Source organism: Panthera onca, chromosome D2 (genome assembly GCF_046562875.1).
Source record: "Panthera onca isolate mPanOnc1 chromosome D2, mPanOnc1 haplotype 2, whole genome shotgun sequence".
Taxonomy (NCBI): Eukaryota; Metazoa; Chordata; class Mammalia; order Carnivora; family Felidae; genus Panthera; species Panthera onca.
Window position 1 is genome coordinate 5,163,189 of NC_138349.1, and position 16,696 is coordinate 5,179,884.

Sequence of the window (16,696 nt, forward strand, 5' to 3'; positions counted from 1 at the left end):
CGGGCCTTTTCTCCCCTCCTGTTCTGTCCTTCCTCTCCTCCCCGGCCCCCTCTCTCTTCTCAGATTCCCGCCAGTGTCCCTCTGAGCGCTGGGCTGTGACAACAGGAACCGCTGTCTCACTTGGAAGCCCCGTGCGCGCGCGCTCCTGCACCCAAGCCGCTCCTTGAAGCCCTCCTTCCACCCCTGCGCCTTCCTTAACCCGAACCTGGACTCACACCGACTCCCCTGCAACCTTCTCGAAGGGAAATCACTTGCCCGTACCTCGGGGCACGTGCTGGCGGTGGACGGGCACCGGACCTCTGGGCTCCTCGTTGCCACTTCCGGATCATTCCTCCCACATCATCCTTCCGGAGCTCCCCCTAGCAGGCTCCATGGCCAGCGGCCCTTGGCTTTTCGTCATCTGCCAACACCCTGAACTCCTCCAGCCGCCAGCAGCTCGGGCCACCGGTGTGCGGGGAGTCTCTCACCTCCGCAAAGCCTGGCCGGACTCTCAGCGGCTGCGGAAGGCCCGTTCCTCCCTCCGCTCGCTCCCGGTTCGTGATGGCGCCTCGCACCCCACCGCCAAGTGCAAGGGCACTCGCAGCCCGCCTTGCTGCCTTGTCACGGCCTCTGGACCTAGCTGTGACCTCAGCGCTGCTGAGCAGCTGACAGGACCCACCTGCTTGCTGCGTGGCGCCTGGCTTTTATGCCCCAGGGGCTCCTCCGGAGCTGCTCAGGCTTTCTCCAAGTCTGGAGGTACAGGGCAGCAGATCCCCCCGGGGTAACTGTAAACCAAAGGGAACAGGACTCTAAATGCCCCCACGGACTCCCTGCCAGGTCGGGTGTTCCTAGAACTGACCGCCAAAGGCGACTGTTCCCTGCTGCTCTTACACAGGGCAGAACAACGGCAAGGAGGGGTCCCCCGGTTTGGTGAACTTCTACTGGTGACCCAAGCCGGCGCATATGGATGGAATCTCCCTGCATCCAGTCTGTTCCCTACCCCTGGGGAAGGAGCAGGTGGATTTTTGAGAAGAAGGGACACGGGGAAAAGGCACACAATGGAAACGGGTAGGTGGCCCCTTGTCATCTCTAGCAGGAGCTTGGGGATTTGCAGAAGGTCCCCTGTCCCGAGTAGAGGGGAGGGATGCCCAGGGGGACGAGGGCCGCGTCTGGCAGGAGGGGGCCTTGGAGCAGGTGGGAAAAGCAGGATGCCGAGGGCCTTCCGCAGAGACATCACCCCTTCTCCGCCTCCATATGTCCCACAATCACGTGGCAGGAACCGCAGTGGGGAGCGCACAGCCCTTTCACGTTCCCCCGCCCCCGACTGTGAAAGCGCTCCGATTGCCAGGCTGCCTCTGCGGGCTTCGGGGGGGCCCACAGGACCCTTCGCACAAAGCGCTGAGACCCAGAGGGAGCAGGAGACTTCCAGAGCGAGCACGATGCCAAGCAGATACGCACGGAGAAGCAAATGGAACAGCAAGGTGTGGGCTTTCCCTGAGGGTTGTGGCGGGACCTGGAAATAGGGAGAGAGTGTTAGGGCACAGCTGCTGTTGGGCTGAGGACCGAGACTGACAGGGCCGGGGACAGGGTATTCTCAGACTGTGTTGTAGGACTTTCCAAAAACGTACCCGGTGCTCCTCTTCTCCCCTTCAATTTAGTGGGTTTCTGCAAGACCGTTGGTTTCAATTACGCTTTTCTATCCAAATCTCGTTTCTTGGAGTCCACTCTTTTGGAAGACCGGCTCGCCTTTCGGCAAAGGGAAGCGGTGCCCGGCCTTGGGGAAGACCCACACCTACAGGCCACAGTCTTCTCTGTTTCAACGTGGTTGTCCACGAGAGGTGACGCGAGATGACTACCCACGTTATTAGTGGGATAATAACTCTGAGTAACCAATGTGCACACAGTTTGGTAAGGCACTGTAGCGGCAACAGGCATCTTCGGGAAGCGTAGCTCTGGCTGCTGATACCACGGTCGTTTAAGCGCAGCCCCGCGGGCGCTCTTCTCACACCTGTGTGGCGCAAAATACAGTGGCCCAATAAAGTGGCAGACGTGCGGCCGATTTTGGGGACTGAGTTCTGCTTGACACAGTTTGGGGAGGTCTGGAGCCTTAAGAGAAATAGAAGACATGCCTGCTGAACTGTCCCTTTCTAATCCAAAGTGAGTGTTTTTAACTGTCACCCATTAGAAAGCCAGCTGGGTGACGTGGGTAAATCGCAGGGCCCTTCTGTGCCCCAGACCAGCGCCTTGCACCTGCCAGGCTCGCATTCAGTGGCCTGACAAGTGAAAGATCTCGCAAGCGAGACTTCGAGTCACATGAGTTCTATGTATGGGTCTTTACTGAGACAAGAATGCTAGAACTCGTTTTCTGTTCTTCCCAAACCTGAGCCCGTTCCAGTGTGGGGCCCACAGTTCCTTCTCTTCTGACAGCAGTACTCAGCAGGAGGAGGACCGGGAGCGTCTTAGAGATGGTCCTCCCAAGCACCGCGGGGTGGAAGGTTCCAGGCTGCCTTGCAGACGAGGCGGGCTCTGGACGTCCTGTTCCATCTCTGCTGGCCCATCCCGAACCCCGAGCTGCTGGCAGCTGGCCGGGGATGACTCCCGGATCACGGACCGTCCTCCGTCCTTCCGGGAGAGCCGTCTCTTATCCCCCGCACGGAGGGCAGAACCGCCCCTGCCTCCGCTCTCGAAGTTTTTCCCCAGCGTTTCTCCCCTGGGGCGGCGTTATCCAAGGGACGGTCCAAGAAAGGAAAGCTGCAGCCACCGGCCTCTTTTGCGCACTCAGCCTCCAGGCTGCCAACTGAGCCTCCTCTGGAGGCAGGCGACAGCCTCTTCACTCCAAGACTGAAAGAATATGGTCTTCCTTTGTCCCGGAGAACATTCATTCCCCTAAAGTTTCTGAAAAGCCGAGGGATGATTCCGATGTTGCTTTTGCATTGTAATTGCTTCACCTTCCAAAGTTTACTTTTCATGTGAAAAAGCCTTCGCGAGGCAGTGAGAGCCCATGGATGTTGTCTGTGATCCCTGCGGAGCAACCCAAAATATATAGGAGCGTAAAAGTAGCCCTGCCTTGGGCAGGTAGCTCCTTATTCAGTATTAAGCGCCCTCCTCTCCAACGCAAGTGTTCATAATGCTAAATTAACTGTTCACAAGTATTTTTAAATAGGATAATGTATGCCAATTCAGAAATATTCCCTTCCAAGATGGATTATTTTTACCTCCCGAATTGCTGCACTTTTGCATCAGCAGCTGATTGTTAGGGCGCTACAATCCAGCATCTTTCAGAGCGGCTTCTGGATTCCTGGCCGTTTCCGCGGGTGGTTTCCATAGCCGCTTCGGCACAGCTGGGTGCCATGTGCCATAGATATGACCCGTCAGGATTTGCGTAGGAGGAAGGATGCCACCGGCACCGGCCGACGCAAGCATCGTCTCTCAAGGTCAGGGCAGCATGGGAGAAAGCCCCACGGTCCTGCCTGATCTGGCCCCATGGGGTTGGAGGGACTCAGGCTGCTCGTTGGCCCCTCCTGGGGGCACCTCTCTCTCTCCGCTCACCCCCAGTGAGACCATCACAGACTCTGATGGTGGCACAGACCCAAGGCCCGCTGCCACACTGAAGCGTGGTCATCCGATTCATCGAATGGAATACATTTTAGGAGACGCTGCCGCCACACCCTCCCTCTCCCTTCAGTCCTTCACAGGGACGATGCCCCCACTCGCCCCTCAGCCAGGGGAAAATGGGTCAGGTCTCTACAGCCATGGCTCCCCAGCCCCTTCTCCGGCACGGGTGCCTGCCTTAGGACTAAACTGTTCAGGAAGGAAGGGAAGGGGAGAGAAGAGAAAGACGAATGGAGCTTTATCTTTTCTGCAGTGACATTTATGCTTCCATAAATTTATCCTAAGAAGGAATCAGCGAGGGGCGCCTGGGTGGCTCCGTCGGTTAAACGTCCGACCTCAGCTCAGGTCATGATCTCAGGGTTCGTGGGTTCGAGCCCCTCGTCGGGCTCTGTGCTGACAGCTCAGAGCCTGGAGCCCGCTTTCAGATTCTGTGTCTCCCTCTCTCTCCGCCCGCCCCCCCCCCCCACACTCTGTCTCTCAAAACATAAATAAGCATTAAACAAAAATAAAATTAAAACCAGAAGGAATCAGTGCCACCCGCGTGGTCTGTGATGAGGAACACGTCTACCGGGTAAGATACTGGTGATGGGGGCGGGGTGCCCGGAGGCAAGATGGTCCTAAAGCTGCTGCTTTAGGCTGCTGACTCCACCTGAAGGCCGATCAAAGCCAAGGAGGGAAAGCTATGGCGTCTCCCAAAGACCCTGTCCTGTAAGTGCAGGTGAGGGTTGTGAGGACACCCCGGATGAGGGGATGTCGAACACGCGGCACCTTTATGGGCCGGTCCCCCGGGGATACGGGACCCACGCTCCCTGGAGCGCTTATCGTCCCTGATATGCCCAGGCCGTCACAGCCCAGGATGGGCTCTGAGGACAAGTCCCCTCAAACACACCGCGGCCTTGGCTGACACCATCCACACTGGCTTTCATCAGCCCCGCTCCCACGCCCCGTCATACTCCCGCCCGGTCCCCCATTCTTCACCACCGTCCCCGGGCTCCATTCACAGAGTACGACACGGAGGCTGGGTGGGTCCCCCCGCCCTCAACACTGGCCGGGGTGCACGGATGAAGCCCCGTGTGTTCACGTGGCCTGGAAGCACTGGCCGTCACCATCCTGATGTCGCCCAGCTCCCCGGCCTCCCTCCTTGCTCCTCCATGCTGGCCCCAGCCTGCTGGTCTTCTGGAAGTTCCTTCCGAGTACAGGGTCTCCCCTCTCAAGACTGGAAGGCTGCACATGCTGTTTCTTCTACTGGAACACTCTGCCTTCACAGAACCCTCCTGGGCTGCTCAATTCCACTCATTCCACCGCACCCCCCCCCCCCAAGTCTGCTCTGCGGTGCCCGGTGCTCACCTGTCACCTTTGAAGCCTACTTTGCCACTGGCTCGTCCATTCCCTCAGCCGACTCGGGGATGATCCCGGAGGACAGGACTGGGTCTGTCAAAGCACCCGGTCCGTAGCTGTAGACACCCTCCGAACGTTTTATAAGAGGGCACCCCCAGGTAAGAGAAGGGATAAAGAGCACGTGAAGCCCAGCACTGCCCGATACGGGAAATAAACACCAGCAGCAACAGGTGGATAGTTGGCAAGAGGTGACCAAAACGACAGGAAACCAGGGAGGTGCGGAAGTGCTGCCCCGATGCAGGACGGGGGAGTGGGACCCCTTCCCCAGGGCAGGGGGGGCACCGTGATTGCTGGAGGACTCGGGGACATACTGCAGGGAGGCAGACGTGGCCAAGGCAGTGAAGACAAGGGCAGAGGAAGTGGTGAAGCTGTGGGAAGCCGTTCCCAGAACCGGCCACCTCCAGAGCCGATCCGTCCAGGGTCCGGCAGAACTGGCAGCCGGGAGCTCAGGAGGGGCCGAGACTCAGGGGGAACCAAGGTGTGTGACTGGACGGGCACTGTCGCCTGACCTTCCCACACCAGCTGAGCAGAGGCGACCAGCTTTGTTCAGAGTTTCAATGGAGAACCTTGGCCACGAAAAGTAGCCTCCTACAAATGGAACGGCCCCGGAGAATGAAAGACGGCCAAGGTGGGGGTCTGAGAGGGGAGACAGACACAGAGACAGATACTTAGAAGGAGAGAGGGTGCCTAGCCAGCCCCAGTGCCAGACCCGTGAAGGCAGCCATTCAGACATTCCAGCCCCAGGAGACAAAGGACAATACGAGTAGTTTGTATTATTATCATTTGACCGATGAAGAGACTGGTTTTTTAATGTTTATTTATTTTGAAAGAGAAAGAGAGAGCATGAGCGGGGCGGGGCAGAAAGAGAGAGAGAGAGAGGGAAGGAGACAGAATCCCAAGCAGGCTCCACGCTGTCAGAGCAGAGCCCGATGTGGGGCTCGATCTCACAAACTGTGAGATCATGACCTGAGCTGAAATTGAGAGCTGGACACTTAAACGACTCAGCCACCCAGGCGCCCCTGATGAACAGTCTTAACTGGAGAGGCCAAGAGGAATGTCTGGGGTCTCTAGACTCCGGGCATCTATCCAGGTGTCTCTACTCTAAAGTCACCTCGGTCAAAATATCACTTTTCTAGAGAAAGTTTGCTGTGCCCACTGCTTCTCTTTTGCGAGAATAGTTTTGTTTTGAATATCTCATTATAATCTTGTATCACGGTTCTTCACAGAAACTGAACCAACAGGAGATAGGTATGCACGGAGATTGAGAGATTTATTTAAAGGAAGGGATGCATGTGATTCTGGGGGGCTGGCAAGTCAAAAATTCATAGCACAGGCTGGAAATGCAGGCAAGGTTCCCATACTCTGGTCTTGAGGCTGCATTTCTTCTCCAGGAAACCACAATTCTTGCTTTTAAGGACTTCAACTGACTGGACAGGGCCCACTCACATGATTCAGGGTGATTTTCTTTAAGTCAACTGACTGTTGGGTGTTAACCAAGCCCACCAAATATCTTTAAAGAAATAGCTAGATTAGTGTTTGATTAACTGGATGCTGTGGCTTGGCCAGGTTGACACCAGATGAATGATCACAAGTCTTTGCTTGGGGTGGAACTAACCCCGTGGTATCAGCAGAAAGAGCTTTGTACACCACACCCCACGCAGTCCCTGCTCCCGTCACGCCCGCACAGCTGCCTTTAGGCCGTCACAGGACCCGGATGGAGTAGCGACTTCTTTGTGTTGGAGGGAGACAAACGAGGAACCCCAGTTTGGGTTTAGTTGGGGGCAAAGCGCTACCGGTTCTCAGGTTCCCTGGTAGGTTTTTCTGAGGCATCACCCACCGAACAGCAGATGTTTAACAAATTCAGAAAAGGCAGATTGGAAAACAAAAAAACAAAAAAAAAAACCTTTTAATAAAGATTTGAGGAAAAGACATATTAAACTGGGTAGTCAAAAATAAAATAAAGTTAAATAGGGTTAACTAAAGCTGGATTTGCAATAGACTGGAAAGCACTTTGGAAGGCAGAAGAATAAAACCAAAGTGTAGCTGAATGTGTGGGAGCTAAATTTGGCTTTGAGCTTCCTGGCACCCAAAGCAAAAATAGAACAGAAGATCCTCACCATTCCTGTTTTAGAGCACGCATTCTCCATGAGGCAATATCACCCTTTAGAGGGTGAACATTGGTGGTGAGGGGACTAAAAAAAAATCTTACTTTGTTCACGTAAAAAGCATAGATATAAACAGCATACATGAGTACATACACAGCATATCTGTACTGTTAAAATTTCTTGATGGGGAAATGATTAACATTTCTTGATGGGGGAACCTAAAAAGCTTCCTTGGAAGGCAATGAGGAAAGAAAGGTTCAGGAACGTTTTTTTCGGAGAAAAGAAAATATATCATTGCATCTGTATGGGCAAGCTGTCCCCCCAGACCTCACTCCAGAGGAGTCTCTCGAGATGAGACTTGATAACACAAACGTCAGTTCCTCAGCTGTGGTTCTGCAGTCCAGCCCTTGACTTACGTGACGAAGACATTTTGTGCTACGTGTTTTCTAGCTCTGGACACCAGTGTGGGATTCACAGCAGTTGGGGGCATCTGTCAGGGGAAGGGGGCTTCCCCTGAAGTGTGGAGTCTGGGAATTATCTGGGAAGACTTTCTGGAGGAGGTTGTGCAGGGCGAGAACTAGCAACCAGATGTCATTCTAGAAGAAGAATATTTTTTGTAGGGCCGGGAACTATTTTTACAATTTTGGGCAACAGCTTATGCATCGTGAAATGCGGGCTGTTCGACAATTCCCCGCCTCGCGGGGGCTGGCCTCTCCTGTGCTCTCCTGTCCCAGGCTGGTATGCCAATACACTTATTTTAGGACCTTGGATGACATGTGGTTTCCAATATACACAACGGAGGATGAATATTTATCTCAGTTCAAGAGCAGGAATTCACAAAGACAAAAAATTCTATGTTCACATGTGTCTAACATTTCCTGGGGGTGGACTGCATACTTGGAACAAGGACAAATAAACTGGGGGGCAGTGATCAAGTGAGAGTGACGGGTCCACTGAGGCTCTAGGGTTCTGCAGCAGATGTCTCTGAGGTCTGGTTCATGGAGCAGAGAGGCACGTCCTTGTGATTTAAACAGGGACATGTCTGGAAGGAACACAGGCAAATGTGCTTTACGTGGAAAAGAGGACCCCAGTGCCTTCTTTGTTTCTTACCTCCCAAGATCCAGACAGAGCTCTGCAGTCTGATGTTGAATGACACATCCCACTAAACAAAACCCTCTCTCAAGTTGGCAGCTGAAAGTCTACAAGGGGCAGAAATGATGTGCGGCCAGAGAGCCTGGCTGGGCTGAGGGGAGAAAGTGTCAGCAGGTGCCAGGCTCTGCTCTGCTCTGTCCCTAAGGTTGTGCAGGCACAAGGGACACAGGTGCTGTCTACCTGGGCCCCAAACTGAAGACAGCTCAACAGTGGTCATTAAGGAAGATGAGCACATATATCAATGTGGCTCACAAAGCTCTTTAAGAAAGAAGAAGAGGGGCGCTCAGTCGGTTGAGCGTCCGACTTCAGCTCAGGTCATGATCTCACGGCTCGTGGGTTCGAGCCCCGCGTCGGGCTCTGTGCCGACAGCTGGAAGCCTGGAGCCTGCTTTGGATTCTGTCTCTCTCTCTCTCTCTGCTCCTCCCCGCCTCGCACTCGCGCTCTCAAAAATAAGTAAACATTAAAAAATATTTTAAAAAGAAAAAAAAAAACCAATGGCATTTATATACATATTTTTTTTTTTACATCAAGGGATAAAAACATAGTATTTAGACACTGTGAGTCTTTTTTAAATGGCATTTTATTTTTTTTGTTGTCAATGAATAACTTTTGAGCCTACTAGAAGAGTATTATGATTATAGTGGATAAAAAAATATAGATGACAGAATAAAAATATTAGGTTATACAAAGTTAGTTGGGTTTGTTTGTTTGTTTTTCTTAATCATTGTCCACCAACATTTTCAAGACTTTGGAGCTTAGAAAAAAAAAAATCAACAAAGCTTAATTTGTGTATTTTTTTTTCACTTTCAGCAGTTAAAAATTAAGAACACATATAGAGATTCATTTGCGGACGCCTATGACAATAAACGGAAGGACCAAAAACATTAAACCTTACGTTCTAAGAACCATCGTATATACAAACTTCTGTACAGAATGACGACAGAAAGAATTCACCCGGTTAAAGCCATCTCTGTGCTATAGGCATTCTTTTTTAAAAAAGAAAGAAAACGTATCTTCCTATACTTGTATTTACTTTCCCACCTGATCCAGTATTTTTAATGGTGTTCCTACTCCATAAATTAGTAACTGTTCAGTAGCTGAGAAATATCCTATTTTAAATTATACCAAAGGAAATCAGGAAGTTCCCTGAAAGAGTTGACCTTAACTGCCTGATATAGGTTGAAGATACACTTGACCGCAAAATCACACCCGCAGGAGGAGGGTTGATAAAACACCCTTCGGGAGTAAGCTGGGGTTCGGCCTCGGGAGAAGAGTAGGATTCAGTTACTACTCGGTCTCGTGGGTGGTGGCCTAACCTCTCCTACTGCACAAAACCCAGGTCAGCCGAGTTCTTCGCTAATGTGTCATTTGGCACAAAGGGAGGGCTTCTGGGCAAGACTTCGGCTCTCTCGAGACAGACACAGTCAGAAGCCCCCAGTTTTGATCAACACCACAGTACGGTCCAGACCCACATCCGCCTTGCTCCCCGAAGCTAACGGCCACCCACGCCATGGCTGGAAACGAACTCCTTTCCAGGACGAGCAATTGCACTACTTATCAGACATCACAGGCCTAATGAGGTAAACACCAGACGCGGGAGAAGACGCGGAGGGAGGGACGGGACGGCGGCCGGTGCTCTCCGTGCGGTCCCGCTGTCTTCACTGCACGATGCCAGAGTCCACGGACGTCTGCTTGCGCGTGGTCTTTGGGGGGGGCGGGGGTGGCGTCTTGCTGGGCAGCGGAGGCGGTGCGTGCTAGAAGACACGGAAACACGGCAGGTGCCACGTTACTCATGCTCTGGGGGGGTGGGGGGTGGGGGTGGGGGATGGGCTGACCCGGGGCAGCGGCAGGGAGGGGAAGCGACTCTGCACCCTGGGTGGGGACGGCCCTCTCTGCGTGACCCGGGGCTGGGAGGTCTGCCGCACACGGGGCCTTTCTGGCATCGCTGATTAACTGCTTTTCACAAAGCCCTTCAGAAGGCCACACGGCCACTGAGAAGGGAAACCGCTGCTCTGCGCGTTGATCCAGGGGCCCCTGGAGAGGGACTGGTTTCAGGACTGGACAGTTTAAATGCTTAAGGGCAAAGCAGAACCAGGGCCACCCAGGCGGCCTGGTGCTGTCACAGCTGAGCGCTCCTGGACGAGGACCTGCGGGTCCCCTCTCGTGTGCCCGACGAGGCCCCTAAACCGTCCAGGGTCCACACAAGCCCTCGGAGATGTTCTCCGGGGCTGGGCAAGGAGCCCTTCCTTGCTCTTGGAACTAGAAAGGCCGCATGAGAGAGGGTCGGCCGGATACCTGTGGCCACTGCCCAAGTGACCCGTTTAAAGGCAGCTTTTTGTCTAATCTCTTCCCACACTGCAAATGGAGTGGGATGAACAACGTTAGGGGCATGTTTGAAGTCTTCACGAGGGAACCACATTATTTACAGAATGGGGGCAGCTGTGCCTCAATAAAATAATTTACAAAAAGAAAAGGGTGGCCAGGGGCGCCTGGGTGGCTCAGTCGGTTAAGCGTCCGACTTCGGCTCGGGTCATGATCCCAAGGTTGGTGGGTTCGAACCCTGAGTCAGGCTCTGCGCTGACACCTCGGAGCCTGGAGCCTGCTTCGGATTCCGTGTCTCCCTCTCTCTCTGTCCCTCCCCTGCTCACGCTCTGTCTCTCAAAAATAAAATAAACATTAAAAAAGAAAAAAAGAAAAAAAAAGAAAGGGCGGCCGGCCGTATTTGGTCCATGGGCTGTTGTTTGCCTCTTGGGATTCCTCCGAATGAACTGATAGTTGCAAAGGTGATAGACAAACCTCCCGTCAGGGCGTGAACGATGGAGGGCAGACGTTGCCCCCTTGCTCTTGGCACCCTCGTGACCTCATGACCGCCACGGACGCCTGCCACACAGGCCATGGTCTGTAACAGGTGCTGAGCACACAAGGATGTGAATGAGCGGACACATGAATGAATGAGTGAATGAACGGATGAATACAGGAGCAGACATGTGGGGGGCAGAACGAACCAGGATGAGATCGCAGAACGCTAGCATCTAAGGAAAGGTCGGAGCGGAGTTTTTAGCAGCCTCTCGGTGGAGGCTCACATTTAGCCCGACGTGAGGGAAGGAGTTTCAAGGACAAAACGGTGGTGCTGTAGGCTCTTCCTCGTTGCCCAGATTTCCTCCCGATTCACAGACAAGTAAATACCAAGACGACCTGGGGCTTCACGTGCAGAAGGGAATAAATACGGAGAGACAGAACTCAGGGACTGGCATTGAGGCGTTACAGAAAAGTCACGCAAAATAATAGGCTTAAGTTTTCTTAAGGTTATTAAGCACAGTTAAAAAAAAGCAGACGCCTATTTAAGGGACGCGATGACCGGGGTGCTTAGGTACTTGTGAAAGGCACAGGGACAGGGCAGGGCGAGCCCTCGAGGGCCAGGCTGACACAGCAGGACACAAGCGAGACGCTGCAAATGCCCTTTGTGCCAAATGGGAAGACGGTGGGTTTATCAGTGTTCAGCGAGACGATAGCTCAGATCACTGCTTGTGAGAGCCATTTTCAAAGAAACGACGGCTTAAAGTGGCAAAGCCGGTATCAGGGTTGACTACGAGCCCGGGGCGGATCAATGACAGTGACAGGAGGTATCGATCACCCCCCAGGGCAGACGAGTGATCCTTATCCTACAACAGCCCGCAGGGCCGGCACGGAGGGAAGCGGCCTCGAAACGCCACCGCTTCCAATCGATGATGACACTGCTCCACGGGCACATCACTGCACCTCTGCTGCAGGTAAATCGCACAGGAAGCAAACGGCAAAGAGACCTGGGTTCTTAGTCTCATTGAATCCGCCACCCGTTCAGAAAGGGAGCCGAGGTGCACACGTGTTCCTTCCCGACCCGGCAGCACGTGGCATCAGTGTGGCGTCGGTCACCCCACATGATGCAGCGACAAAACGGGGATAAAATGTGGCCCCTGAACTGATCTGTAACCACATGGATGTGGTAGTGTTTCCAGGCTCAGAATTTCCAGGTCGCCGGTGTAGGGACAGACTGGGGCACGGTCCTGCTTCTCCAATGAAATAAAGATATGAAAATAAAGGTGGGATCGGTTAAGTAAGCTGTTAGGAAAACAACACCCCAGCCGGTCAATGTCCTCACTCTACCCCGTGTGCCTCCTTTCTTTCTAACTTGTAGTTAAAAGTCTGCGGAAAAGGTCAGACTCATGTTTTCGTGGTTCCAATGAACCATTCCGGCCTCCTGAAAAGCCATCATAGGTAATGTGGCCACATCTCCGAGGCCAGTCCCTCCCTGTGGCATCTCTGGGGACAGGACAGAGGGCCGACCGGAAAGGCACTGTGGCTTCAGGAGGCCAGTCATCGCCTCAGCATCAAAGATGAAGCCCCACTTCTGGTGTTTTTTTTTTTGTTTTTGTTTTTGTTTTTTTATATAAGAGGAATAATCAAGTACGGGTACTGTAAATAAATTCCTTCTCTCTTGTGCTTTCTCACGAGAAGAGAGAAAATAAACTTGCAGAGCACTCCATAAAAAAGTACCCATGAAAGAAAGAAAGGAAGAAAGAAAGAAAAAAAGAAAGAGAAAGAAAAAGAAAGAAAAAGCGGGTACATAGGATTTGTATTGATTTTTAAGGGGGAAAAATGTGCGTAGCTGTTAGGAGAAACCTGCAGTCATATTAAAAACCTCACGTCTTCAGTGTTTGACGGGAGCTCTGTTGCCATGTCATGACTTTGCTGACCCGCTGCCCGTGTGCACGGGAATGTTTTACTTTTCACTCTGCAGCGATTTAAATGTATAAAGCTATGAATAATGTGGCCGCGGAAGGGAGGAACCTGGAAACAGATCTCCTGGGGCTTCGGGGTCAGTCCACTGGTGATCCACTGTGTGCCCGCTGACCCCCGTGTGCACGCCGACTCCCGTGTGCACGCCGACCCCCGTGTGCACGCCGACCCCCGTGGGCACGCCGAACCCCGTGTGCACGCCGAACCCCGTGTGCACGTTGACCCCCGTGTGCATGCCGACCCCCGTGTGCACGCCGACCCCCGTGGGCACGCCGACCCCCGTGTGCACGCCGAACCCCGTGTGCACGCTGACCCCCGTGTGCACGCTGACCCCCATGTGCATGCTGACCCCTGTGGGCACGCTGACCTCTGCCTGCAGCCGCCCGAGAGCAAACAGAGGAGCCAGGACAGCGACCCAGGACAGGAATGGGGGCTGGCTCTCCAAGGAGTGTTTCCAGAACTGTCAACTGGTAACAGAGGGACTGGTTCAAATGGTTTTTTAAGACTCTGTTGTCGGGCTCAGGGCTTCTTGAGGGCCAGGCTGGCATCCGGTGGGAGCCCAGCCCCATACAGGACCCGCTTCTTTTAAAAGTCACGTAAACCATCTCACAGAAAAGCTGCTTTCCAGAATCGAATTTGCACGACTGCACCTCAAGCAGAAGACCTCCGAGGTCACGAGCCTGGCCCGTTGACCCCGTCGGGATCCTCTCCCCCTTTCCCTTGCTCTGAGACCCACATCTGGAAGCGTGTCCCTCTGCAGTGATGGATGACACAGAACCAAGATCGCGTGGGCGGACTGCCCACCGCTTTGACTTCTCAAGACCAAATGCTGGCCCAAAGCACGCGTGCTAATCTCAGGAAGGAGGGATTTCTATTTTGTGGAGGGAATGATTTTAAAAACCCCACATTTCAGGTTCCGGGCCGACTTACCCTCTGGTGAGGAGGAGGGGGCGGGGGCGTCGGCGAGCTGATCAGATCCTGGTTTTCCATCAAGTTCCCATAATCTGCCATGCTGCCCTTGAGAGGCAGGGGGGGCGGGACCTCGGCCGTGTCCATCCCAGTCACGCCGGTCATGCCGTTCAGCTCCAAACCTGGAAAACCGAATCGATTTAGAATCAAACGTCCTGGGGCGCCTGGGTGGCTCAGTCGGTTGAGCGTCTGACTTCGGCTCAGGTCATGATCTCGCAGTTCGTGAGTCTGAGCCCTGCATTGGGCTCTGTACTGACAGCTCAGAGCCTGGAGCCTGCCTCCGATTCTGTGTCTCCCTCTTTCTCTCTGCCCCTCCCCTACTCACACTCTGTCTGTGTCTTCTTCTCTCAAAAATAAACATTAACATTTTTAAAAAAAGAAGAATCAAATGTCCCCGCTGAGCCAGAGCATCCATGTGGCTGCTTCACCTTCTCTCCAGGGAAAGGGGAGGCAGAAACGTGCATGTCGACTGGGGAGAGAAGAGAGCTGGGAGGGGTAGAGAAGATGAAGGGGGGGACCCCCCTCCCAACGGCATGTTCTAGAAAGAGAACGCTAAATGCTAGAAAGACACCTACAACTGGAGCTTAAAGGAGGCATCAATCCACTGTCAAAACAGCCACGTCCACCCCGGGCCCCGAAGGATCCCTCCTCGGGCCTCTTTGTGTTGGTGGGATCTAAACAGCGAGGTGTCACAGCCAGTCACCCGCCCTTCAAATCTCTCTCAATGGGGAAACCCACGACTGTATGAAGTGAAGTTATTAGCAGTCACGGTCATTGTGGCTGTTACTTTAAAGAAGCCAAGGGGAAGTACAATTGATTTTTAAAGTAAACTGAAAAACTAGCCAGTTTCAAATGGAAGTATAATCATTAAGACAGGATCCTTTCTCAACCCTTGTTGAGACTCTTAGAAAAAATTTGTTTTTCTTTTTTATATTTGAGGAAAATTGACTTTTTTTTAAACTGATGGGTCTCTTAGAGGTTTCCCCAGTGGCCCACTGGATGAAAAATCCTTCATTAGGGAAATGCTTCCTGGGGGAAGTTGTTGGTTTCTGAGGAAGGCTTGTCAATGAATCAAGAGTAGTGAGAGAAAAGGCTTCTGGTGGAATATCTGCCCTCGTGATCACTTGCTTATTTGCATCGTGATAAACTACGTATAACATACAATTTGCCATCTTAACCATAACTGTATAAATCAGTGGCATTGACTGATACAACCTTGAGCGACCATCACCACGATCCGTTTCTAAAACTCTCTTATCATCGCGAACACAGAATCTGTCCCCATAAAGCGAAAATGGCCCCCACCCCCTCCCTTGGCCCCTGATGCCTCCGCTCTACTCTGTCTCTACAAATTTGCCTATTTTAGATACTTCACGAAGGCAAACTCATATATTTGTCCTTTTGTGTCTGGCTCATTTCACTTCACATAATGTGTTTGAGGTTCATTCATGATGCAACATACAGTAGAGATGGAGTCCATTTTATGGCTGAGTAGTATTCCACTGCATGGATTTTTCTTTGATGCACACTTTGTTTGTCCGTCCGTCAGGTGATGAACACTTGGGCTGTTTCTACCTTCTGTTATTGGGAACAATGCTGCTGTGGACATTCGTATGCAATGAAGCCCTATTTCTAATTCTTTGGGGCATAGGCTTGGAGTGGATTTGTTGCGGCATATGGTGATCCTACGTTTCACATCAAGGCAGCACTAAAGTGCTTTCCGCAGCGGCTAAATGGTGCTTGTTTTTAACTATTTAAAGGGAATAATACAACACTTTTAGAACAAAGAGTCTGTGGTAAAGGTGTAAGGATGTAACACTCAGAGACCGTCTGCCTCCCAGCGGCCTGTTCGGCTCACCTGTCATGCAGTGCTGACTCCCCACCCGAGAGTCTCCGGAATGGCCACTGCTCCCAGGAAGAAAACCAGGTGCAAAGGGCAACTGTGTGTGCCTTCCAGAGCCTTCGTGCAGGGCAGAGGAAGGAAGCTGGGTTCTCCTGGGTTTGCAATGTATTTGATCATTCCTCTTATATAAAAAAACACACCAGAAGTGGGGCTTCATCTTTGATGCTGAGGTGATGAGTGACCTCCTGAGGCCACAGTGCCTTTCAGGTCAGCTGTCTGTCCCCAGAGATGCCACAAGGAGGCACTGACCTTGGAGATGTGGCCACATTACCTATGATGGCTTTTCTGGGATGGTGTGCTGCAACCAAAACATGAGTCTGACCTGCCACCCTCTTCTTGCCAAGACCTCTCCTCTCTGGCAGACCTGAATTTAGTGGCAAAAAGCTGATTCCCACTTGTAGTGGCTTGACTAGTGTCCCTTGAAAACTCATGTATACCCAGAACCCCAGAATGTCACCTTGTTTGAACGTAGGCTTTCTGCAGAGGAAATTAGCTAAGGATTTCAAGATGAAATCATTCTTGATTTATGGTGGGCCCTAAAGCCAATGGCCTGTGTCTTTATAAGGGGAGCAGGCCACACGAAGACAGAGGCAGAGACTGGAGTAGTATATCTAGAAGCCAAGAAACGCCAAGGATTGTCAGAAGCTACCAGAAGTGGGGAGACAGGCATGGAACAGAATGTCTCTCTGAGCCTATGGAAGGAAGCAACCCTGTTATCTTGATTTCTGACTTCTGGCCTCCACAAGGGTGAGGGAATATATTTCTGTTGTTTTCAGCCAACGAGTTGATGGTAATATGCCAT

The 16,696-nt window shown here is 52.5% G+C and overlaps 1 protein-coding gene across 2 annotated transcripts in view; it reads right to left on the reverse strand.

The window, feature by feature from the left end:
* Positions 1–8,808: 8,808 nt before the first annotated feature.
* DOCK1 (dedicator of cytokinesis 1) overlaps positions 8,809–16,696 on the reverse strand; it is a 525,518-nt gene continuing 517,630 nt past the window's right edge. For both annotated transcript variants that reach the window (XM_078434961.2, XM_078434960.2), the window contains exons 51-52: positions 13,953–14,113; positions 8,809–10,000 (exon numbers count right to left, since the gene is read on the reverse strand). In XM_078434961.2, coding sequence (XP_078291087.2) covers positions 9,905–10,000; positions 13,953–14,113 — 257 coding nt within the window. In that variant the 3' untranslated portion in view covers positions 8,809–9,904. The remainder of the gene's footprint in view (positions 10,001–13,952; positions 14,114–16,696) is intronic.